Source organism: Anopheles stephensi, chromosome 3 (genome assembly GCF_013141755.1).
Source record: "Anopheles stephensi strain Indian chromosome 3, UCI_ANSTEP_V1.0, whole genome shotgun sequence".
NCBI classification, from domain to species: domain Eukaryota; kingdom Metazoa; phylum Arthropoda; class Insecta; order Diptera; family Culicidae; genus Anopheles; species Anopheles stephensi.
The window spans coordinates 84,683,356-84,706,270 of record NC_050203.1 but is presented as its reverse complement, the minus strand read 5'-3'; the positions used below and the strand labels follow the sequence as shown (position 1 = coordinate 84,706,270).

The following is a 22,915-nucleotide window of genomic DNA, read 5'->3' as shown; positions in this document are numbered from 1 at the left end:
AGCTTTGAGAAATTTTCTTAGGAAAAGCTCCATGGTTATCCCTCGGCTAGCTCTGAATATTCATTCATGATATCCAGCCAACGCTCTCTACAGCAACAATGGTATAGATTCTGTTGAAAGACTCTTGAAACCTTTGTTGAACGATGCTCCATAATCTCCATTTCATCATTCGCTTTAGCCTCCCCACGCTTTAAGACCACCAGAATACCAATGTTGCTTACACCAATCCATCGGAAATTCCTAACTATCATCTCCAGGGTTTTTTTTCATTTTTGCGAGCTTGTCATCAACCTTCCCGGCACTCTAGCTTCCTGAGCGCACTTTGCATTACAACTGAACCAAACGATTTAAGATGAGTTCGAGTTTTATTGATTGAAATGTCTTACAAGCTACATAAATTAATGCTTAACCGAACACAACATAAACGCGCAACGAAACGAAACGAAATTGGAGACAGCGAGCTTCTCCTCTATTACGTGGTGTGCAGACTGTACGTGCTGACCTTTCCATCGTCCTCCAGGGTCGTGGTGGCCGCCTTGTAACCCGTCGTCTTGCCGTTTATGTTGTGCTTCTCGCTTTCCGCTGTCGAGAGCATACTGTACGTTTTCGGTTTGCCATCGTCACCGTACTAGAAAGATAGTGATAAGATATTACGTTTAACTCTACCGTCTTGGGCGTATAACAATGCGCTTTATCACTTACACGTTGTTCCGAAGCCCACTTGGAGCTGCTGGACCACGATTTGGTGCGCTGGAAGCCACCGGGCATCGTGCCCAATCCCTCCGATTCACCTCCGAATCGTGTGTCGGCGTCGATCGTTCCGCTTCCCGTCACGGCACCGTTGTGCACGTTCTGAGCCTGCAACCGGGCAAGCGTTTCCGATTCGCTCATGATGTCGTGAAGATCAGTTTCCGCTCCGTAGCCACCTGCTCCTCCTACTGCTCCGAACCGTCGTCCAAACTCATCGTTCGTGATCGGGTAGTGTACGAAGCCGCCGGTGTTTCCACCGGCCTTATAGCGACTATTGTGCGAAGAAGCGGCAGTGTTGGAGTACTGCGAACCGTACGTCGCTGCAGCTCCAGCTGGGGCGTAGTACGCTGGCCCGGTAGCTCCAGCACGATGTTCCTGTGTAGAGGACGCGTACCGACTGGATGAGGATGAGGTACCACCGATCGGAACGGGCTGAACCACGACTGGCACTGGGTTGAGCGAATTTTGCGTCTGTCGTTGGTGCGCTTCGGAGGCACTTTCAAACTTCGAGGAGGAAGCGACTCCCGCCACAGGCACGGTAGCAACGTAAGACGGGCCAGGTTGATAAGTCTGACGGCGAAGGGAATCGGCCGATTGAGCCGCACTGTACCGGGTGGAGGAACCTGTGTTGGGCACGTACGATCCGGTGCGTACGTAGGAACTCTGCTGCTCTGCTCGGCGGTGCGAGGAAGAAGCGGAGGATGCGGACGGAACGGTCGGGACAAGCAGCTTCACGGGACGCTCGGACGTCGTGTACCCATCAACTTCGTCCTCAAAGTATTGCTCTTCCTTTTCCTGTTGATCGTAAGACGATCGTACTGGGTAGAGATCGGGTTGACGCTGTACGGTTTGGACGGATTCGGCTCGCTGTTGAGTTCGCTGCTCATCAACACGTTCGGAGTGTACCGGCTGGACAACGTTCAGGTTCACCACTCGCCCAGAAGAATCGTACGCGGTGGAGGAAGCGGTCTCCTCCGTTCGCGATCGTGACGGTGCGTAGTACTGAACGGAAGAGGCGATCGGTTTCGAGTACAGGACGTACGTGTTTGATGTTGAGGGATATTGGCGGTACTGATGGTCCTGAGCAGAAGCTACGTACCGTCGCGAATAGTCACTGTTGGGTGCCGTATAAGTCACGGGTTGCACGACCGCCTGTTCGTTCGAGGCAGCCGAGAAGCTGGAGCGTGCGTTGAAGCTATTGCTTGCGGATCCACCGGTGGGAACTTGTGTGTAAACAACGTTGGCAACCACCGGGCGACTCACCACTGATCGTTCATTGCTCGATCGCTCGTAGCTGCTCTGGGAGGCATGGGTTTGAGGTGCCTGAACGGTGTACACCAACGGTTGCTGGACGACATTCGCGTGACTAGTTCTGCCATGATCAGCACTGTACAAGGCCGCTGCTGCCGGCTGTGCTACTCCTGCACTGTGGATCTTCTGCTGCCGCGAAGAAGAAGAAGCGCTGGAATAGCTCGACCTTATGCCAGACGTCGATGCAACAGCTGGATAAACAGCTGCTCCCGGTAGGTTCTGTACCGACAATTCGGACATTCGCGAAGAGCTGGCAGAATACTTCTGGGAAGATCCAACAGCACCCGATCCGGTGGATGTGAAGCCTACAATTCCCTGTCCAATAGTTTCCGCATCACTGGCACCGTCGGCAGTGTAACCATTGTAGCAGAGCGTGTCACATGGTCCGGTAACGCTGCTGCCACTAGCCACCAAAGCCGAAACCTGTTGCAAACGATCTGCCGCTGCTTTACGGGCAGCATTCACCGATGATTCATGCTGGGAGTAGTGTCTAGTTTTTGGAAAGTAATGATTCAAAGAAGAGCGATGATTATTAGAAGTCTTATGGATTCAAAATTTAAAAATTCTCTTCAGTAACAGACGAGTAAAACTTTACCGAAACCATTCTCGGATACTCACATTCCAGTAATGGCCGCACTTTAAGGAGGTTAAGCGAGAACCACACAGAACCGAGCAAAGCATGCAGGAACAAAACGAAAAATTGAACAACGAAACGTATTAAACCTTAGTGCTGCTCGAACGGAGAAGAAAATAATGTCTATTCCACTAAAGCTACCGGACTTACTTGTTATGCACTGAGATATCCTCACTCCAGGAAGCCACGCCTGCAAAGGACACATTGAAAAGTGGAAACCCCAGCATTAGTAAAACAGCCACTTTTTCACTTTATCACCACAGATTCTAGAACCTGCCAGAGCTGCCACGAGACAGGCCACTCGCTCGTAGCTCACTACCATTGCGCGATAAGACTAAAAATATACTATGACGATTGGTTCCACGCGAGCGCTAACGTACACGAGGAACTGGACACAGCCTACTGCATCTCTTCTTCTACAGCACACTTGGAACACCGTACCTGCGTAACTGTATCCTAGTAGCAGGCTTATCCACACCACACTTTTCCACATGTTGCTTGGATGTGGCACAATTCAACTCCCGCAGAAAGCTTTCTCACTCTGGCGTTACCACTCTTTTCTCAATACTCCCAAACAAAAAATGATTGGGATGTTCGAAGTGCGCTTAATCCTTGTTGCTCTGTCTGTGTCCGCTCCGCTCTGTTGAGCTGTTCGCCGAGAACTGAAACTTTTATAGAACCGGTGCGTGATGTTATAGCGTTCTTCGTTCTAGTTGCTTCGCACGTTGTTTCGCAGGATGACCTCAGCTCATATCGATTGACACGCGTTATCAGGCTCCGATGGGCAGGCAGGCAGGCAGGCAGGCAGGCATACCGGATGATCTTTGGCTGATACTAGCGAGCTCAGCCTTACAATTCCAGCACGATCCGGTGCCTCTGGGAAGCCTCGTGGGTATTTTGTCGAGGAAGCAACGATCATTTACGGCACGTTATCAGCTCCGGCCGCCTGGCGGAAGTAGTAGCCCCCTTGCAGGAGACCGAGATGTCAGTAAACGCTAACTCGGTCTAGGTCAGCGATCACCGCGATCGCTAACAAGGTTGCGAGATTAATGAGACAACGCCCTAGCCGATCGTACTACGGAACTGCTTGTAAAAAAGAAACAAAACGCTCGCCCTTTTAGCTTGAGGATATCTCCGTTTTGCTTTATTATCAACCACCGTGCACAGTGAAGTTGGATAAAGTCGTTACAATGCACACTTTCACAAAAAGAAGCATGTATATTAAAAGGTAAAAATTGTTAGCAAATAAGTACGTCTTGATCGCAGCACACAAACACGCATGTACACACATGCGTACGCTTAATGTCCGGTGGACTCTATCATCGCTGGTTCCTCGCCACTGCATTACTCCCTCCGTAGCTGATGCTCCTGAGATTGTCCCGTCTCGTCTGCAAGGGGGGGGGGTTTGTTTTTGTGTTGATTTGTGTCTGAAGGAAGCAGCCGGTACTGTTTACTCCTCTACATCTGGTGTCTCGATCGTCTTCCTGTGTTTCGTCTCGCAAATCGGTTTAGCACACGGTTGGGCGTATTATGACGCAGTTAGTTTATGAGTGGACGCGATGGGTCGTCACTTTGCCATTATCGTTCACCGACGTCACTGCTTCACGGTGCGTCTGGCCGTTGATGTTGGAGGAGGACGAGAAGCTTGAAACGCCGACGAATCCTGGAGGACCAAAATAAGTAAGAATCAGAATCAGTGAGTGTACACAAAGCAAACCGTAGACCGTTTGGGTATTCCCATGATTGCGATTGTGAGTCGTTATCGTTTTCTGGGAACAAAATGCGCAACATTTTCGCGCCACTTGGCTGTTGTAAGCGTACCTGGTTTGCCACTCTGGAAGCTGGTCGATTGCTCCGATCCACCGAAACGGGTGTCCACATTCGGTACGGCCTGCGGAAAGAGTAGTAAGCATCAGTTACAATACGACCTGACCCGGGTCCCTAATGATCAACGAACTTACCGGATTATTGGGATAGATCGAAGCCGTCTGATGGAATCCTCCCGGTCCGAAGGAAGCCGAAGAGCTGGCCACATTCGGTGAGCCGTAGTTACCGGCCGGATAGCGATTGTTCACGTAGTTGCTACCACTGGCGAAGTTTGGTCCGTACACTGGGAAGCCACCTACTCCAGCGGCCGCTCCAGCACCTCCGAAGCCTCCACCTCCATTGAAGGCTCCGTTAAAGGCGGCCTGTTGCTGCTGGAACAGAGCTTGCTGCAGAGCAAACTGCTGCTGGTACAAGCTAGAGTTGGGAAGAATGGGCAGAGCGAATGTCTATTAGTATCAGGATAAGAGCGATATGTTTCCCCAACTAGAGGAGCTAACACATTCTACAAAAAAAAAAACAAAAACGATTAAAGTGAAAGGAAATCTTAGACATGTCATTCGTTTGATGTGGTTAGCCATCAGGGAATGGGACTTAGTTCTATGGAACTGGATCAAACACACACACGTACAATGGAGGAGTTATTCGATGGACGTTAATTAAACAGTATTTCCCCCGCGGAGAACATTCCGTTTCGTGATTCGTTCCGACTCGAGCAAGGGAAGCAATAAATCTTCCCACTTGACATCGGAGACCGCACGATTGCAGTCCGCTTGATGGATGTAAAATGATGAGATCCTAACCACACTTAACATGAACCGCTCCCTCGACACGATAAGATGAATTCTCAGCAACAAACAGACACACACACACCCACGTGCTCAGGATCGTGATCGTGTGTCGATCATGCGTTCCACACGCACACAAACAACATGGGAGCGAGATCGGAAGGTTAGCTGAAGGTGAACAGGGTTTGCCGAAAAAGTTGATGAGTTGTGCATGCTACTCCGCGCAATGTACACAGAATGCCTCTGCCGGCGAGGTGTGGTCGCCGATTTACTTGTGCTGTTGATGCGTTGGTCCGCCGCTGTTTCGCCAGACGGTGGGATTGCGGAGCAGTGATGCGGACGCTGATGCCATCGCTCCCGGTCCAGCATACGATTGCGTCATCGAGCTTCAAGCGGATCGCACGATCGTACGATCGCGGAACGGTAAGACGGAGGAGGTGGAGAAAGGGTTGCGATTCCGGAAAGAACAAAAGCGAATGCTATAATAAAAAGGGCTTACAAAATAATGGTGCCTGATATCGGACGCATTAGAGCTTAGCTGTGAGGCAATGCATTAAACGCTTGGAAAGCTAAAAGCTTTCAGTGCAAAACGATAAATATTGGTGAGCAAAACAAAACTGAGAAGATCTTTCTCTCTAAGCTTGAATTACAGCTTGAAGAAAGGGGAGTTACTATCTCAGAATATTCCTACACTAAACAATCTACTGAAGGATCACCTTCAGTGCAAGCTAACTGTGCTCTTCTCTACAATCTTTATCTGAGGTGCGTGACTCTAGGGAAAGCAGGTGTGGATCTGAGATAGAAGAGAATAGATTGATAGCGCTCCAACCACCTTCACCAAACACTACCCCTTACTGACGACCCATCACCCGTCGTGACTCTTCCGAACTACAACCAAGTACAAAACATCCTTAACCACGCACGATGGCGGCATCGGAACGTTGGGTATTACTTTGCAAAGTTCGCCTGAATGCCCTGGAAGAAGTTGTTGAAGTCTACCGTTGGGCCGGGGAAACCGGGGAACCCGGGCGCAAAGTTGCCGGTACCGGTACCGACCGCCACGCCAACACCGTTCGGGCCGGAGTAGTGCGTCGTGTAGCCACCGTTATAACCTGTGTTACCGTGGGGGAACTTGTCAGCATAATCGGTACCGGTCGAGACTTGATTATAGAGACCTGTCGCTTTGCCGTCCCGGTAGTTTGAGTTGGAGTATCCTGCGGAAGAGAGAAAAGGAAGGTGTGAAAACAGAGCCCCCTGTTAGTGATGCGTTACGAAGCGTTACGGCAGTGGCTCTCTTACCGGCGGTAGCTCCAACAATCAGCGTACACAGTACAAGAAACTTCATTTTGTTTAATTACCTATGGGCGGATGAAAAAACCGAATCAGAAACACGAAAAAGCGGGAAAAGAGCCGTAATATATGCGAATATTATAACCGATTAGCCAGGGTGCTTTCGTTTGACGATTTTTGAGGGCAAGAGTTCGGCAGATCCGGTTTACCAAAAAAAAAAATCCCAGCCAGCGCGCTTGTGGCGAAAAACTACTTTCTCTCCCCCTCTTTTTGTCGGTGCCTATTTCATCTGCCAGGCGATTCCTCCAAAAATGGTAAGAACCAACTAACCAAAAGACACCTTTATCACCTACACGAACATCAAGCAAACGGACCTTCGTTGACGATCGCTGCCGCTGTCTGCGGGATTCATCTCACTAAAATCTCGCTTGTTTTGGCCGCACTCGCCCTGTTACTTCACAATTCACGGGTAGTTTAATTTTGAGGTGTATGATATCACCCCTTAATGGTACGGAGCTCTTGTCGTATGATGGTCAACAGCTGTGCAGAAACTGAACGTCGCATATAAATATAACCTTACTGCGCGTCTCGATCGCAATTCGTTGCTCAGCGAAGTCTAACGACAGGAAGGGGAAGAGAATTAGTCATTCTCCTCCGGCCGAAACAAACCAAAACAACGCGAACGAACGGTTTTGAGGTTAAGCCGCTCAAGCCGAAATGCTCTATACGGCTAAGGCGTCAGATAAGAACAAAAACGGCAGATTGTTCGCCAATTAGTTGATAGCCCGGGTTCGTAGTCTGACTGTAAGCTAACAAAAGACAACCAAGGTGTGTAGATTAAAAAGGTGTGAAATCTGTGGCAAGTGGCATCAACACACTAACTTTTGATTAGCATGAATCACAGTTTTAGGAAGTTCACGCACTTGTTGACGCACCGAAGGCTTTGTTTTACTTTTGGTGGCTGGCGAAAATAGCTCCCAAGAACTGCGTCCTATTTACATAGTAATCTGCTTCCATATTAAATCACAGTCACGTCGTCGCTCGTGGCTGCACAACACAATCACACAACTCATAATTTCAGCCCATCGAAACAGTATGTGGCTACCACAAAACCATCCACCCCATAGTCAAATTGTATCCGTAAACAGTGGAGCATTAAACACTCCGAGTTAGGGCGAAACCAGTTCTCGGGGACGAGCGCACAGTCGTTGTACTTCCCCATCGTCACGAGAAGACAGCCACCACGGCAGTAGACTCAGGTGGTGTTGCCGAAAAGAACAAAACCGGTTCAACGTCGTGCAACTGCTGGAAGTCTAACGGAAGAAGATCGTCGTCGATCGTGAGGATTCCCGCATTTGAAGCGACGGTCTTCTCTGGTGTGTTGAGATGAATCTGGACTTGGGTGGATACCGGCACCGCGTCGTGTGTCGTTGCTTTCACGGTCAAGACCAGTCGAGCCACCTCGCAAGGCTATTGCCACCACAAACTCTCAGTCTCTGTCTGTGCACCAAAACATCGCACGAAAGCGTCCATCACAGCCACTACTACTGATAAGGCTAGGTGATCGTAAATGTTAGCTTTTCAGAACTGTCGTTTCATTCACCAAAAAACACATTTTTTTCTATTTGATCGTCCATCTTGTTTGCGAGATTGTGAAGAATTCTTTCGTTTTTTTTCCTTTTCCACTCCACAAAAGCCCACTTGTGCAAGATGCACTTCTTCGCTTGGGGTCACCCGCTTTTGCACAACAACATTTCGCGATAACTCGCCCACTTGTGCCTGTAATTCGTCTACGGCTATCACTCAATCCCCACTTACACGCAACCTCACAGAATTTTTAGTAACGATCGAATAGGATTATCACACAAACTCCACACCGATCCGTTCGAACGTCATGCACGAGAATGGAGCGGCACTGCGACCGGTGATGTTGTTTTATACGATCGCGAACAGAGCGCGGCGCGGAAGAGACGACGATCGTGCGCGATCGCAGAACCGGCGGCGCTACGATGCTGCGGGAAGATACAGCTGGGACCGCAGAGGAGGTAGATAAACATGCACAACAAAGCAGAATACACAGCTACAGAGAAGAGCCCGATATGACCGTATCGGAAACCGGTTCGCCGGTTTGGGCGTGTGTAGCATGAGGCACCTCCGTCTGTGTGGCTACTCACGTCTCTTTCTGCACAATCGTTCAGAGTTCTGCAGCAAACTGGGCCGGAGTACGTTTCTCGATATGGGCTCGCGAAACACAACCCCCCTGTTAACATCAGTAAACGGGTAAGAGTATTCCTTTCCTATTTTACGCAAATTAGTGAAAGCAGCAGGCGAGTAGGATTTCGGTGAGCGATCCTCAAATATGTCCCATCGTCACTACAGCTACCAACTACTCCACCTTTGACATTGAGAATTCATTCGCGTGCGGCACGACCATAGACGCGTTTAAGGGCGAAGGACACACCGGGCTTTTTAAAAACAACAACAAAGCCTCCCGGTCCCAGTCATTCACCTTCCGAAGGGTTTTAGCTGTTGTGCGGCGTGTGGCATTGAGCTTCTCGACGCACATTTACCGGCTTTTAGACGCCATCAGCAGGGTAATATGAGTATGGGAAGGAATATTACGCTCAAGAATACTTCATTTTGAGCGATTCAGGAGAGGAACAGTGCACTAAAAAACACGAGCTCCCGGATGTGGGACCCCCATCCACACAGTTCCTGCGAAGTTCATGAGACGGTGTACACCGGTTCTACCGTTTGAAAGGTGGGATTTCCCTCCCCAATGCTAAACAATGGTCAATTTGGTGCATAAACAGAAACGATGAGAGAGACATCATATTCTTCGTGTGAATCCAACCCACCTAAAAATAGCCCCATTTACCGGGGTTTATAATTAACGATAAACTTAAGTCAGCATTGATTTGTTGTCAAATTATCGGTCCCACGTCTCCGTGCCTCCAAAAACCAAAAACGAAGTGGGATTTATTTATTTCTTCCTCCTACATCCCTTCGAATCCAGCTAGGACGGTTTAGCCGAGCTTTTTGAAAAACTTGCTCCACCGCTTGCTCAACGGCGGAGATTTCGCGAATCCAGTTTTCCGGTTCGTCGTTCTCGAGCTGCTTTCGGCAGCCACAGAACCGTGGTGCGTCGATCCGGCAGAAGCCGCAGAACCAGCGTCCGTGTTTCCGTTCGTCGAAACCGATCCACTGTGGCTGCAGAGGGAGAATCAGATCAGGGGTGGTGGGCACGTTTTTACATTATTCACATTACATTCTCAACACACAATAGCTGCTGCTTTATGAGGAGTGCGTCAGCTTTACCTTATAGCGATCGGTCGGTTGTGTACGGACGTGGCGATAGACGTCGAGTGAGACACGGAGACTCCTGGGAGCGCTCCCGGTACCGGGGGACCTACGCCCGGCAAAAGGGATGGTATGATCGTGCCAAGAATTGGCAGAACGGCCGGTAACACAACCGAAGCACTGCAGCAGCGATAATGGGCAAGAAACACAAGCAGAAAAACACACTGTAAATCTTTGCAATTGGGCCGTTTACGGCTTTTTGAAGCCGTCCCATAGCTGCTTACCCAGGAAACGTTTTCGGTTCTTCGCGGCTAGCTGCGTCGCTCGTCACCACCAAGATGATCGCCACCACAGTCGTACGGCCTATTAATCTTCCGTAACGCATCTTTTCCCAACGAATGTAACAGCTCCCGGATGAGATTCTACGGATGAGATCCGGCCACTTCAAACCACCGCCAAAGCTCGCAATGAAATCAACGATCTGCAACCAAACGCGACCGACCGACCGACCGACCTCAACAATCCGATCGTCCATTATCCAGCACCGGGGAGCGGTGGTTTAATAAAACTGTTTTAACTAACCCCCGCTTTGGACATGGGAGTACGGCCTAGGCCCCGGGGCACTTGGTGGGAAGATACGGCTCAAGGTTAATTGGCGCTACGCCGGCAAATGGGCTGGAGTGGCTGGACCGAACGGACCGAACAACACCGATGGGAAAACGATCACCATTTGCGTTCTGTAAAAGGATTCCGTTGTGATTGTGCAATGGAGCGCACAACGGCACGGTGCAACTGATGTAATCGTGCCGTACTGAATGAGATCATAATTAAAAGTTTGATATTGCAACGAGCTAAAATACTACGGCATAGTAGTAGAGATGAAGGTTTTTTTTGGACAGCGGGTCCGATGTAAAATCCCTTCCGGACTGTGGTTCTGTGAAAGGCAGAACTGACGTACTAGACGATGTCTAAGCATTTTTTTTCTCCTGATCAAATTCCTCTTGGCTAAACGTCCTCCGTAGTTGGATTGTCAGTCCTCACTGCGGTCGTCCCAGGGTTCAAACATTTTGCTGAAAATCTTAAGACATTTTCTAAACCCCTCGGTGATATCCAAATTAAAACCTCCATGTTGTTTTGCTACTGAAGAAGAAATCAGATATAGACATATAGAAATCTGAGGCCAAATAATGATGATAGCTAAATACTCCAGCGTTACAGCCAAATTGTGCCATGTTACGGGCATAGTATTACGCTGTGTAACTCCATGTAACGCACATAGTGTTACGCTCTGTAACTTCATACAACGCGCGTAGTGTTACACTCTATAACTCCATGTAACGCATCACAGTAATCAGCAGTTTTTATATTTGCTACCTACCCACCACTTAAAATCACATCGAATCGAGTCACATCGCATTTTGCTTTACAAAACTCTGACGAGTAAATTCAAATTATAGTTCAACACTCACCATCGGGTTTACGACCACTGGCATTCTGGATGCGCTTTGCTAATGCGTAACACCGTTCCTTCCGCCATTAGAATCTGAGAAACAAAACGTTATGGGACGTTACACCACAGAAGAAAGAGACGAAGCAGTGCCAAAAATATTCACCTCTCTTTCATTTCTGTAAAGATCCTGTGCGTTTGCGTACGTGTGCATTCAGTGGTACGGCGTGCACTTATCGAATCTAGTGACCGCAGACCGCGGATGTGACAAACGGATTTCGCCGTCCTTTTTCCTGGTGATTAAATTTACTCAACAAAAATTACAAAAGTGAGCTTAAAACCCTTCTCATTAAAAGTGTATCAAGTGATTAATGCAAGTGTACTTTCCCCAAAACCGAAAGACCCGTTCCCTGTTCGTTGAGGTTAATCGCATCGTTTGTTCCCCCCCTCAATCGCCAGGTTGTGACACCACCATTGCTGGAAAAAAATGTCCCAAAAAATGAAGAAACCCACCGCAAAATCGTCCACCGTCTCCACCACCCAACTCCCGAGCGGTGCCCAATCCGTGTCCTCGTCCGCCTCGACCGTGTCCAGCGCGTCGGAATCAACGGAAACGGCGCTCAGTCCATCGCGCCGTAGCCGGCTGCACGAGAAGAACAGTTTGATGAACCTAAACGATCGGCTCGCTTGCTACATCGAGCGGGTACGCTATCTGGAGCAGGAAAACTCGCGTCTCTCACTCGAGCTGACCACCTTCCAGGAGACGGCATCGCGCGAAGTGTCCGGCCTGAAAGCGATCTACGAGCACGAGCTAGCCGACGCCCGCAAGCTGCTCGATGAAACGGCACGCGAGAAGGCAAAGGTCGAAATCGATGCCAAACGCTACTGGGAGGAGAATGAGCAGCTGCGAACGAAGGTGAACCGCCGCACGAAGGAGCTTAGCGAGCTGGAAAAGGAAGCACGCGCAAATGAATCGCGCTGTATCGAGCTGACCGCCAACTACAATACGATCTGCTCCGAGCGTAAGAAGCTGCAGGATGAGCTGCGGGAGGCGGAAAAGGAAGCGGACAAGCTGCGCCGCCAGTTCGACACGATGCGGAAGGACTTCGAGCACGAAACGTTGATCCGTGTCGATCTGGAAAACAACATCCAAAGCTTGCGCGAGGAGCTGACGTTCAAGGAGCAGGTTCACAGTCAGGAGCTGAGCGAGAGCAAGCTACGCCGGCAGAGCGAGATCAGCGAAATCGATGGATTCCTGATGGAGCAGTACGAGACGAAGCTGCAACAAACGCTGCAAGAGTTGCGCGATCAGTACGAGCAGCAGTTGCGCCTGAACCGTGAAGAATTGGCCGATCTGTTTGAGGGCCGCATACAGGCACTGGAGAATCGGCTCACGCACGAACGCTCCCGGCACGACGAGGAGAAGGCAAAGCTGGAGCTCGAGCTCGATCGCATGCGGAACGAGATGGCGGTACAGCTGAAAGACTATCAGGACCTGATGGACATCAAGATCTCGCTCGATATGGAAATAGCCGCGTACGATAAGCTGCTCTCGTCGGAAGAAACGCGCCTCAACATGACGTCCAACGTGACGTCCAGCAGCAGCTCGGCGGTCGGTTCCGCTGCATTCACGTCCAGCTCGCGCCTATTTCGCACACCGTCGCTGAAACGCAAACGCAACAATCTGGATGAATCGATCGACTATTCCGTGGTAGCTTCCGCCAAGGGTGATGTCGAGATAACGGAGTGTGATCCCGAGGGACGCTTCGTTCGTATCGCAAACAAATCCAAGCAAGAGTACAAACTGGACGGGTGGCAGCTGATCCGACGTCCCACGGATGGTGCTGAGGTTACCTATCGCTTCCCAAAGTCTGCCAAAATCGAAGGAAACGGTATGGTGACCGTATGGGCCACGGTTGCCAATCGAAAACCGGACCCACCAACCGATCTGGTAATGAAGAGCGCCCTCTGGACGGTAACGGATGCGATGGCGACCGTCCTGCAGAACGGAGACGGTGAGGAGGTGGCACAGGTCGAACGGCACCGCGTGATGAAGCCACCGAAGGACAAATACTTCCACGAGGAGAGTGGCGGACGGTTGGGCGTGTACTCATCGTCCGCCTCTTCCGGGCTTTCGCGATCTCCACCGTCGGGCTCGTTGGGCCAAGCTGCGAGCAAACCGGATGAACAGTGTAGCATCATGTGAAGGTCGCTTGTGAGGCGCCCCCTCCATGCTTTGTAGCTCTTAAGTACCGTCTCTAGCCGTGCACTTTGCCCCTGTCTTTCGTAAAGGTCATTTTGAATGTAAAAATGTAAATCGCCAAACGACACGGTGCACATTCGGTTTTGTTTTTGTTCCTATAAGAATAATAAATTGCATGAAATCTGATCAGCTTTTGGTCGATTCGGGAGAATTTCTCATGTCTCTACACTCCTTCACAGCGAAAGATGAGGTGTGTTTAGGGAGGGTCGTTCAAGAAACGCCAGCCACTTTTTGCGTATGTATTCGTTTGTTTCCATTCATACAAGGAGTGTATTGTTGTGGTGTATATATAAGAAGATGTATATATATATAGGTGATCTCGACTACCTGCTACTTATCGCCCTTATCCTCAAAGCTATATGACACACACTATCTCCCTCTCTCTCTCTCTCTCTCACTGTAGTCGATCGATCTTGGATCTGATCCGCATTACCCTAGTTGCTCAAAAAACAGTGTGTCGGTGCAGGTAAAGAGGGAACATCACACAGACGATTATATCCAGAGGAAAGGAGGAGTTCCATATGTATATCATCACATGTACGTTATTACTAGCATTGCGCTCGCCTAATACACGGACTGGTGGGTTGAACGATATAAAATACAACGTGGATCAACAACAGGATCGTTCTAAACGACAGAGCAGACATCTAAAAAGACAAGGATAACACACATACACGTAGATGACTTCCGGCTTACGGGTGGGGGAGGTTCCACTAAACACGCAATTCTTAATCATCCTCCGTTTCAATACGTACTATACAATCTCTAGCTAGGCTGATCATTACTCTCGAGATGTAGATATATATATGTATGTATGTATATAGGAATATAATAAGACACATTTTCGTTTTCACAAATTGATTTGTCCTGGTGAGAGGCTCTTTTAAGAGGGGAACCTCCGTTTGTGTTTTTTGTTTTTTCAGGGTTAAATTAACAAACACACGAGAAATTACTTCAAACTAGCCAAACCGGGAAGGAAGAATTTTAAAACGAAGGACAAATTTTCGGTTTGACCGCGACTTCCAATAGTATTATGAGAGAGTTGTACTGAGTTCACTGAGGGATTGGATATACTAACAGCTAGAATATGTGTACGCAATCGCTCGAAAGCACAAACGATGGGATAGATTTGCCAGACATCAATTACTAACGAAACGAACACGACGAACAACGAACAACATATACGTAAAACAGTGAGCCTAATCTAAATAGGGACACCGTTTTGCAAATATTAGCCAAGGAGAGGATTTTCTTCGTTGCTTTCTGACAATTCTGCAATCTTCAGGAGAGGCTCCCAAGATGCTGATTAGATGGTAACCAAAAGGTTCAAGCAAATTGTGCCGTCAAAATGAACTCTTCTTGAGTTAAGAATCGGACTTCCGAACACTCCTCTATAGCCGAATAATGCTAGGACATTACAGTGCGCCTATTTCTACTACTCACACACACACACCTCCATACATAGACTCTGTCCAAAACTGACAAAAATCTCTTATCCGCATTCGAGAGATGGATTCGGTAGACTTAGAAAAAGTCCTCCAGCGTGGGGCTAAATTTACAACGATGTCCCTTTTTAGTTAAGAACCATTGTAGCTTCCGCTAAACGCACTTACACCCCTTATCACCATTCAAACAACATCTTACACACGCACACACACACAGGTTGGGAACTAACTGGGAAACATTTACCTCACACGACACACACACACGGGCTTTTCGTTTTATACCTTCGGTTTGCGTTGATAAGGATCACGCTCACGCACGACGGTAATACAATTTTCTGTTTTCGTTTTGTTCTTACGCTGAACGAACGGTCACGTCCGCGTGGGAGATTGCACCTATGCACATTGTGTGTGTGTGTGTGTGTGGACGAATTATTATGGTTTCGTCCTTGTCCAGTGGGGAAGGGTAAAACGTACTCCTAAAACATTACACGCAAAATAGAAACCCGTAAAATACTTTCCTACTGCATCAGCCTCTCTCTCGTCTCTGTACCCTGTGTCCTCGTTTCCGTTCGTTTCCCATTCCAAGCGATGTGAGTTTTACAGCTTGCTTTTTAGCTTCGATGGTATCACGTCCTTCCACCAGGCGGCCCGTTCGAGCGCACCCGGGTTGGTCATAAACACGGACTGAATGTTCTCGTACAGCCGGCCGTCGGATTTGGCGATCACCGAGTTGAGGACCCAGTCGGGTGGCGCCAGCGCATCGGCAATGGCCACCGCCGAGTCCTTCAGCTCGTCACAGATGCGCAGCAGCGTACCACGCACGCCGTCGGCAAACTGTGAACCGTTGGCGAATGAGCCGGCGTAGAAGGTGGTCATGTGTCGATCGAGACACCACATCCCGTACAGCAGGTACACGCGGAAGAGAACGGGGCGTAGGTCCCCCTTAACGTCGGCTCGTGCACATCGGGACCTTAAAAAATAGAAGACGAGAAGCGATAAGCTATTCAATTCCACAAGAATCCACCAGGGTACACATTACCTGAAGCTCTCCAGTGCGTAGTGCTCTGCGTACGCACGGCTTAGATCCCTCGCGCGATACACCTGACAATTGTTGCGTGCCGTAAACGTGTCCAGCCCGACCTTGCTCGCTTCCTCCATCTGTGCTACGCTCTGCTTAAGCAACCAACACATCAGCCACTCGTAACATTGGCTAACAACTGTAGGAATCGTGCCACCAGTTAAATGATATCATCCCAAAATTAAACCATCTCAAGAGACACTTACACTCCGGACTCGCGATGTGAACTCCCTTTCGCAGCAGCGTCTCAAAGTCGCTGGCCAGTATCGCGTCTCTGCGCGTGATGAAGCTAGCCGTCCCGACCGGACTTTCCACCTTCGCATTCTTCCACTGCCGGATGAGCCAGTTCGAGGCCTGCTGGCCGAGCACATTATTGTCCCCCTCGTAAGTACAGCTCGGGTCGTGGTTGTTGCGCAGCTCGCCCAAGTTTGCCGCCCGCAGATAACCGTGACCACCGCACGCTTCCCGCGACTCTTGTATCGCATCGCGTGCCGTCCACGTGACCAGTGGCTTCGAGGAGGACACGAGCGCGTGTATTTCGGACACGATCTGCGTCAGCAGCTCGAACCCGTTCGATTCGGCCTGCGATTTCTGTACCGTTTCCAGGTAGATCTCGGTCATGGCAAATACTGACACCTTAAGTACGCAGGCTGCTGCTAAGTACGGGAAAATGCGCCATTGCTACAAGAATAGGATGGAAAGGGAGCTTTCATCAGCATGGTGTCACGCGCTTGCAGAATGTTTCTTCGTCTTACGTGCAACTGATACTCGATGATCGACTGCTCCGGCCCGTTCCGATCCGTGCCAAACTGTTTCCTCAGCGCCGCGTACCTCACCGCAATGACGGCCGCATGGGACAGCGTGTTCGAAGACTCCTGCATAATGCCCAACCGTCCGGCGGAGAACGATTCCAACACCGCGCCCAAGATTTTGCCCGGCTCGCTAAACGTACTCTCGTAAACGCCTTCCGGCGTTACGTCCCCAGTGCGATTAAGCAAATTCTCCCGCGGAATCCGATAGTTGTTAAACATCACGAACCCATTATCGATCCCGTTCAGCCCGATCTTCTCGCCGATATCGCCCACCGTCACACCCGGATAGGGGAGCAACGTTTTCGGGTCCCGGATCGGCACCAAAAACCCCTGCAGCCCATGGTTCTCCCCGTCGGCGGTGTAGAGAATGGCAAACAGTAACGCCATCGAGGCGGTTTTACCCAAATTTCCCACCCAACACTTGGCCGCCTCAAAGTCGGGCGTGTGGATGACGAACTCCTGCGTGCTCGGATCGTACGTGGCTGTGGTGCGGCATCGCTTCGTATTGCTGCCGTGCGAAACCTCCGTGATCGCTAGACAGGTGATGATCTCCCTGTTCCACGCCTTGTTGTAAATGTCCTGATGGCGCTCGGTACCCATCGCGAGCAGCGAGTTCGTAAACAACCCCACACCGAGCGCTATCTTTACGGACAGGCTCGGACAGACGGCGTGCAGCGCTTCGTTGATGCTCATCAGGTAGCGCACTCGGTACTTGTACGGTTTGGAGTAGATTTCCGGCGGCGCCAGCTCGAGATCGGCGATCCGATTCACCTGCCGTGCGGCACGCTCCTTCTGCTGGTCGACCGAAAGCGTTGCCGTCACCGGGGCGAACAGTGGTTCCGATTCTAATCGACGCCATATGTCGTACTACAACGAAGAGAGCGAGAGATAGAGAGAGGAAGTAAGAAATACATCAATTGGGATCCACTCTTAAAACGGTCCTCCTCTACTTACTTTAATTTTTACGAGCTCTTTATCCTCTAACACTAGCCTAAAATCTTTCCAATTAAACTGTGCCTTCGAACGATAAGCGCACAACGGTCCACGGGGTACATCCGGTATGACTGTACGTTCCTCCTCTATTGGCATTGTGTTGCGGTTTGTATGCAGCTTGGCTGGAGGTTGAAGTATCTGCAAAAAGAGAGTGGAAAACTCACTATGAAAGATGTGTGTGTGGGAACAACTCGCGAGCACTTGAGCACGTAGCACGTCAGCAATGACCGGGGGGAACACCGGATCGCCAACGTGTGTCATGTTTTTGAAAACCATCCGAAAGCATCACTCAACAACCGACATGCACGCGGCTCGAGACATATCGTCAACAAACATTTTGGTATGATGAAGTTTGGCGGGTGTTTTAAATAGAAAAGAAGTACGCCAACACCTGTTGGAGATACAGTGGTGGACATCACAAGCGCAGCAAACTGAGGCGATCGTTGAGAATAATACTACAGAACTGAGAGGTATAGACGTTCTACGTTCAGGAGAAGGGACCTAGACGCCTCACTAAGATAACTTGGACAAGGTAGTCTAGTGCTTTCTCCTTCACGATCACCCTTCAATTACTGTTGGAGCTAATGAGACTCCTTACGTCTAAAAGGCGTTCTACTGTCTGTAAGCCTCCTTCATTGCGTATCCTTCGTTATTACAAGCTAGCGTCCATCTGCACAATCCAGGCAGTGTGTGTCCTTACTGTTTCATATCCCAGAAAGCCTATGGGTCTTCTTCTTCTTCTTCTTTGGCACTACAACCTCAAGAGGTCTCGGCCTGCCATTTCTGGCTTTCTGTGACTTAATTTTACCCGTAGTAAAGTAGTCAGCCCTACGTACGGGGGGAGGCGGTCTGGATGGGATTTGAACCCCGGTCCTGCCGTGTGAAGACCGGCGCCACTGTCACCTCGGCCACCGGACCGCCCCTATGGGAAAGCCTGTGGGTAGTTCTTTCTATACCTTGGCTCAATTATTCCACCAATTGAAATATGTTTGTTCGATACTGTATAGCTTTCAGCATATGCAGTGCTACTCTACACCATCTCACAACACTCGTGTCGTCCATCAACTACCTTCGGGTTGTAATTTTCGTCGACCAACACGCATCCCACGCCAATTCCTCACTTTGTTAGCACATTATTAGCAACTATTCGTCTCGCCAGGTACAAGCGTTCGTATTTAAAATAGCTCGGTTTGGTTGGTACTTTTTTCCAAAGAATGATACCCAGAGGAAGAGTGAGCTAAACGCTGATAAATGTGCTGTGTGTTCGCTTGGGGGAGTCTTCGCTTCACTGCACTTCACAAACTACGGACGCGTGCCATGGAATTACGGTGTGTGGCAGTTTCGCACATTCGCGACTACGTTCTACATGCACGGTGCTAGCGGAAATTTTATTTTTCCTATCGCTTGATGACACGTACTACATGGGAGTAAAGCGTGAATCAATGAGCATTTCACTGATTAAACAAATAATGCCGAGAATCAAACTCTTAATCCATAATTGGTATTATCGCTCGTGATTAGTAGCAGCGTGCTGATAACCGAAAAGCCGCACGTAATTAGATTGGAGTTGTCAATTTGTCAAAAAGTCGTTTGATAATCGCTACTTACAGCGAGATTATCTAAGAGACACGGCAGCAATCACTGTCCTAGGATTGCAATAAAATGTTGAAGAAACCTTGAACTGTACAGCAATGCACCAAAGCCAAGGCACAATACTTAAACCTCCTCCCCGCACCTCGATGAGCACATACGATAGGTGGCGCACACCTTTCTGCAGATAAGGAACATCTTATCTACAAAAAATTTAACGAGCGTGGAGAATTCTGAGGCGAGGGAGAAAAAGAGATGGAGGTAAAGGAGTATTTAGATGGACATTACTCTTCCAAGACACTGTGTAAACAAATGAATCATTTACTTACCTACATACTATCGATTCTTCAAGAGTTAATTGTTTGATGCCAGCAACTGCTCAATGCTCAAAAGTCGAGCTGGCTGGAGCAAAGCCATGCCATGTGTCGCAGTATACCAGACTCGTGTAATAGATACCAGGCCGACAACCGACGGGTGTACAACACATAATATTCTAAGATAACCTATACGGGGCAATGTCACAACCGGTAGTCAACGATAGGTAGCACACCGTGTCTAGCTGCCTTCGACGGGTTTCAGTTTTCAACGAACGGCCGTACGGCATTTGGTTAAGGGCGATCGCGTATTGCGTGCAGTGACGTGGTGACACGGTGACAGTAAGCTGCCGGCTATCGGCAATTTAAACCACCAGAACACATAGAACGCTAGCACGAATGGGAAATTATGCTCCATTATTTAGAAATCGTGCTTAAGGCTGGGGCTTTTTTTCTGCCATTTCGCTATCATTAAAGTGCAACAGAACTTGAGCGATGTGTCTGGCCATCCGGAATGGAGTAATGGACAACAGTTTTTTTCTTCTGTTGAATAATGTCCCAAGCCCCTGATACACTGTGCTCTTCTAGTTCCACCAAAACACTCCAAATAAGCTTGCTGGAGGTAAATCCGGAATTCGCAACCGACTCGCTCCTCGACCACAATGTATCGAGAGAGATATGGTTTTCGAAGCATGTCAGGGCTAAAATACGCTTAATACTTTGGCGATGACGATTAACTTGATAAGGTTGCCTAACGAAGAGTTGTTTCAGCTATAGAGCTCAAGGATAGCAACATATTAGTGAAGACAGCCCGGTCTCGATGGCGATTATGTAGAACCAAAGAGAAGAGGACGACGTTCGTCGTCTTAATGCGAATTTTAGATAAGAATGTAATGCTCCAGTAACCCACATTGTCACTGTTCACAATGGTTTATCGATCGCATAATCGGGGGACGGGGGAGATAAAAATAGCCCACCCGCCCTACCCTGGCTGACGGAAGTTTTGCCCACAGCTTAAAGGGCGCCCATTGACCGAACCAAATTTCAACCAATTAAACTCAATCAATGCCACAATCTGTTTTTAACTAATACAGATAGCGAGAGGGAAAAAAACATCAGCCTCACACTCATCACGATCATCCGATCGTTTTGAACGCCTTCTCTCATGCAATCTTCCTCGCGCGAGGCATGAATCATTTTTAACGGACCACGGGTGACACGTGCTGTGTTTGGTCGGTAGTGTATAATTACCGCACATTAAGTTACATTTTAATGAACAAATTTTAAAACCACCGGCTGGCTACACTCGCGGGGTTGAATTGTTCTGCCTTCCAGCACCCTTCCGTATCCAACCCCTGTTTGACACACGGGCGTAGTGTGGCCACTAACCAATCTTCGAACAACAGCAGGCAGAAATCATCCACATCTACGTTTTGCTGATAAAGTTTGAAGTAGTTCTAAAAATGAAAAAATCCATACAAAAATAGGGTCAACGTGTGGCGTGCCGTTCGTTTGTTCAAACAGTGGGGCTCGGTCCAACCACTTGTAGCGCCCCTTGTTCACGTGTTTCAGTTAGCGCATTTTAATGTTTTTTTTTCACTCCTTCCACCTTCTTTACGCCGATCGGATGATTTTCTCGAACCTCCACACCGTTTGTCCCGCTTTTCACCCCGGTCAATAGAAAGACCGGCCGGGACACGCTGTGCGCAGAATGTGTAATCAGTTACACCATTCGCACAACACCGTCCGGATCAAATGGGAGAAAGCTTCCGTTTTCTCGACAACGACGTGGTTTTTTTTTTTTTTGGACCGTACTCCAACTCCACCACGGACTGCTCCAACGGGTGGGTCAACCCTGCCGTTCGACTATTTTCATTTCAATTTCACAATGTTGCTCTCGTGAGGGAGAAGCGTTCATGTGTTCTCGGGCCTTCTTCCGGTCGTAGAAGCCGTTTGCTTTCTTGGTGAATTTTGTTTTGGAGAAAAAGAACTTAATTTGCATACTTTCAAGTGCTTTTGGGAAGTATGCGTTGTTATGTTCCTGCTAAAAAATAGTCCCACCCAACCCCCGCCAAACGCCAACTTTGAGGTTGCTCGACAGTTTTCTTCCATTTTTCCAATCGCTCGCTCTCTCTCGCTCTGTCAACCACACACTCACGCCACACGTGAATCATCTGATGCGATGGCAGCAAGTAATACACACATAGAAAAAGAAGAACCGGCAAACATAGCAACATTATATGGCCTACTCGGTTGTGCGTGAGTGTGTCTCTGTACAATTCTCTTGTTTTATCGTGCCCCTCTCTGTCGAAGCGAATGTTCTACATCGTCTGGCCCATAATTTTGAGGCGTGTGAGTGGCGAAATTAGAGTAAGAAGACGGAAATCTCTCTCCACTCCCCCCATCCACAGATCCCAAAAACATCATCCGAGCAACATGTGGTGTGGGGGTGGTCGCGAATAAACACCGCAAGAACAAGAAGACAATCCCGGGGGTTGATGGTTTAATGCTGAGCGTTTTCGTGCAGGCGAACAAGTGGGAGATACATGTGACCGGATAAAAATGCTTACCGCAAAACGGACTACCGATTTCAACTCGTACTGCAATTTCCGGTGGAGGAAAAGTTTGTTTTTCCCCTGCGATATGTGTTATTAATCGTTCCCGGGCTTGGCCCGATTGCTTGTCAGAACGGCAGCAATGGGGGATGATGATGGGATGATTACTGTTTTGCAGCGGCGGCGGCTTCTGCTGCTCACACACTTTCGTTTTTCACACTCGGATTTTCCTGCCACAACGGATTTCACCACACACGCTGGTCCGAACTGGATAAAGCACACTTACGACCGTACACAACCACCACTAGTGCGCCGTTATCACCACACAAACAGCGGATAAAGTCGCGGAAAATTTAGAACGTGTTTATTGTTATCGTGCAGTTTGGATATTGCGAGCGAAAGCGAAGCGCACACGGGCATTGGAAAGAGATGGACGCGCGAGCACGGCAACTTCAATTTTCCTTCTGGCGTGACCGAAGCACGCGAACGACCCGAAGCGCCAAATGCAGCGGCAACTCTTT

The 22,915-nt window shown here is 49.1% G+C and overlaps 6 protein-coding genes across 15 annotated transcripts in view; 2 read left to right on the top strand and 4 right to left on the bottom strand.

Moving 5' to 3' along the window:
• LOC118513838 overlaps window positions 1-22,915 on the top strand; it is an 87,892-nt gene that overhangs the window by 61,199 nt on the left and 3,778 nt on the right. The gene's annotated exons all lie outside the window — the stretch shown is intronic.
• Window positions 347-3,369, bottom strand: LOC118513834. Of its 2 annotated transcripts, XM_036060098.1 has the most exons (5): window positions 3,137-3,369; window positions 2,846-2,885; window positions 2,680-2,697; window positions 703-2,551; window positions 347-628 (listed from the first exon to the last, which is right to left on the bottom strand). In XM_036060098.1, exons 1-5 carry the CDS (start codon window positions 3,186-3,188, stop codon window positions 473-475), a joined length of 2,115 nt encoding a protein of 704 aa, XP_035915991.1. In that variant the 5' UTR covers window positions 3,189-3,369; the 3' UTR covers window positions 347-472. The 2 variants fall into 2 exon arrangements, with proteins under 2 accessions (XP_035915991.1, XP_035915993.1); XM_036060100.1 differs by lacking the exon at window positions 2,680-2,697.
• LOC118513839 (forkhead box protein C1) lies at window positions 3,811-8,564 on the bottom strand. Of its 7 annotated transcripts, none has more exons than XM_036060113.1 (7): window positions 8,416-8,547; window positions 6,607-6,665; window positions 6,483-6,521; window positions 6,260-6,419; window positions 4,657-4,936; window positions 4,517-4,586; window positions 3,811-4,358 (listed from the first exon to the last, which is right to left on the bottom strand). In XM_036060113.1, exons 2-7 carry the CDS (start codon window positions 6,650-6,652, stop codon window positions 4,240-4,242), a joined length of 714 nt encoding a protein of 237 aa, XP_035916006.1. In that variant the 5' UTR covers window positions 6,653-6,665; window positions 8,416-8,547; the 3' UTR covers window positions 3,811-4,239. The 7 variants fall into 7 exon arrangements, with proteins under 7 accessions (XP_035916006.1, XP_035916007.1, XP_035916008.1 ...); XM_036060114.1 differs by lacking the exon at window positions 8,416-8,547 and adding an exon at window positions 6,972-7,147; XM_036060115.1 differs by lacking the exon at window positions 8,416-8,547 and adding an exon at window positions 6,951-7,142.
• On the bottom strand, window positions 8,696-10,693 carry LOC118513841. Its single transcript, XM_036060118.1, has 3 exons — window positions 10,182-10,693; window positions 9,916-10,077; window positions 8,696-9,807 (listed from the first exon to the last, which is right to left on the bottom strand). Exons 1-3 carry the CDS (start codon window positions 10,430-10,432, stop codon window positions 9,624-9,626), a joined length of 597 nt encoding a protein of 198 aa, XP_035916011.1. The 5' UTR covers window positions 10,433-10,693; the 3' UTR covers window positions 8,696-9,623.
• On the top strand, window positions 11,458-13,733 carry LOC118513836 (lamin Dm0-like). 2 transcript variants are annotated; one of them, XM_036060104.1, is made up of 2 exons: window positions 11,458-11,672; window positions 11,804-13,733. In XM_036060104.1, exon 2 carries the CDS (start codon window positions 11,832-11,834, stop codon window positions 13,548-13,550), a length of 1,719 nt encoding a protein of 572 aa, XP_035915997.1. In that variant the 5' UTR covers window positions 11,458-11,672; window positions 11,804-11,831; the 3' UTR covers window positions 13,551-13,733. The 2 variants fall into 2 exon arrangements, with proteins under 2 accessions (XP_035915997.1, XP_035915996.1); XM_036060103.1 differs by having other exon boundaries at window positions 11,533-11,717.
• Window positions 13,803-22,855, bottom strand: LOC118513835 (peroxisomal acyl-coenzyme A oxidase 3). 2 transcript variants are annotated; one of them, XM_036060101.1, is made up of 6 exons: window positions 22,410-22,855; window positions 17,897-18,073; window positions 16,886-17,809; window positions 16,337-16,811; window positions 16,092-16,269; window positions 13,803-16,022 (listed from the first exon to the last, which is right to left on the bottom strand). In XM_036060101.1, the coding sequence occupies exons 2-6, from the start codon at window positions 18,029-18,031 to the stop codon at window positions 15,650-15,652; spliced, it is 2,085 nt and encodes a 694-aa protein (XP_035915994.1). In that variant the 5' UTR covers window positions 18,032-18,073; window positions 22,410-22,855; the 3' UTR covers window positions 13,803-15,649. The 2 variants fall into 2 exon arrangements, with proteins under 2 accessions (XP_035915994.1, XP_035915995.1); XM_036060102.1 differs by lacking the exon at window positions 22,410-22,855 and adding an exon at window positions 19,544-19,620 and having other exon boundaries at window positions 13,807-16,022.

Bases quoted from the DNA above. Each gene is read 5' to 3' on its own strand.
- LOC118513835 (XM_036060101.1), bottom strand. From the start codon at position 18,031: ATGCCAATAGAGGAGGAACGTACAGTCATACCGGATGTACCCCGTGGA. The intron at 16,270-16,336 runs GTAAGTGTCTCT...CGATTCCTACAG, and splicing joins TCACATCGCGAGTCCGGAGT to TTGTTAGCCAATGTTACGAG. The intron at 16,023-16,091 runs GTAATGTGTACC...CTATTTTTTAAG, and splicing joins TACGCACTGGAGAGCTTCAG to GTCCCGATGTGCACGAGCCG.
- LOC118513836 (XM_036060104.1), top strand. From the start codon at position 11,832: ATGTCCCAAAAAATGAAGAAACCCACCGCAAAATCGTCCACCGTCTCC.
- LOC118513839 (XM_036060110.1), bottom strand. From the start codon at position 6,652: ATGAAGTTTCTTGTACTGTGTACGCTGATTGTTGGAGCTACCGCCG. The intron at 6,522-6,606 runs GTAAGAGAGCCA...TCTCTTCCGCAG, and splicing joins GATTGTTGGAGCTACCGCCG to GATACTCCAACTCAAACTAC. The intron at 4,937-6,259 runs GTAATACCCAAC...TCCCAACTCTAG, and splicing joins ATTCAGGCGAACTTTGCAAA to CTTGTACCAGCAGCAGTTTG.
- LOC118513841 (XM_036060118.1), bottom strand. From the start codon at position 10,432: ATGGACGATCGGATTGTTGAGGTCGGTCGGTCGGTCGGTCGCGTTTGG. The intron at 10,078-10,181 runs GTAAGCAGCTAT...TCGCTGCTGCAG, and splicing joins GAACCGAAAACGTTTCCTGG to TGCTTCGGTTGTGTTACCGG. The intron at 9,808-9,915 runs GTAAAGCTGACG...CTCCCTCTGCAG, and splicing joins AACCGACCGATCGCTATAAG to CCACAGTGGATCGGTTTCGA.
- LOC118513834 (XM_036060098.1), bottom strand. From the start codon at position 3,188: ATGTGGAAAAGTGTGGTGTGGATAAGCCTGCTACTAGGATACAGTTAC. The intron at 2,886-3,136 runs GTACGGTGTTCC...TGTCCTTTGCAG, and splicing joins ACTAGGATACAGTTACGCAG to GCGTGGCTTCCTGGAGTGAG. The intron at 629-702 runs GTAAGTGATAAA...CTATCTTTCTAG, and splicing joins AGTGGGCTTCGGAACAACGT to TACGGTGACGATGGCAAACC.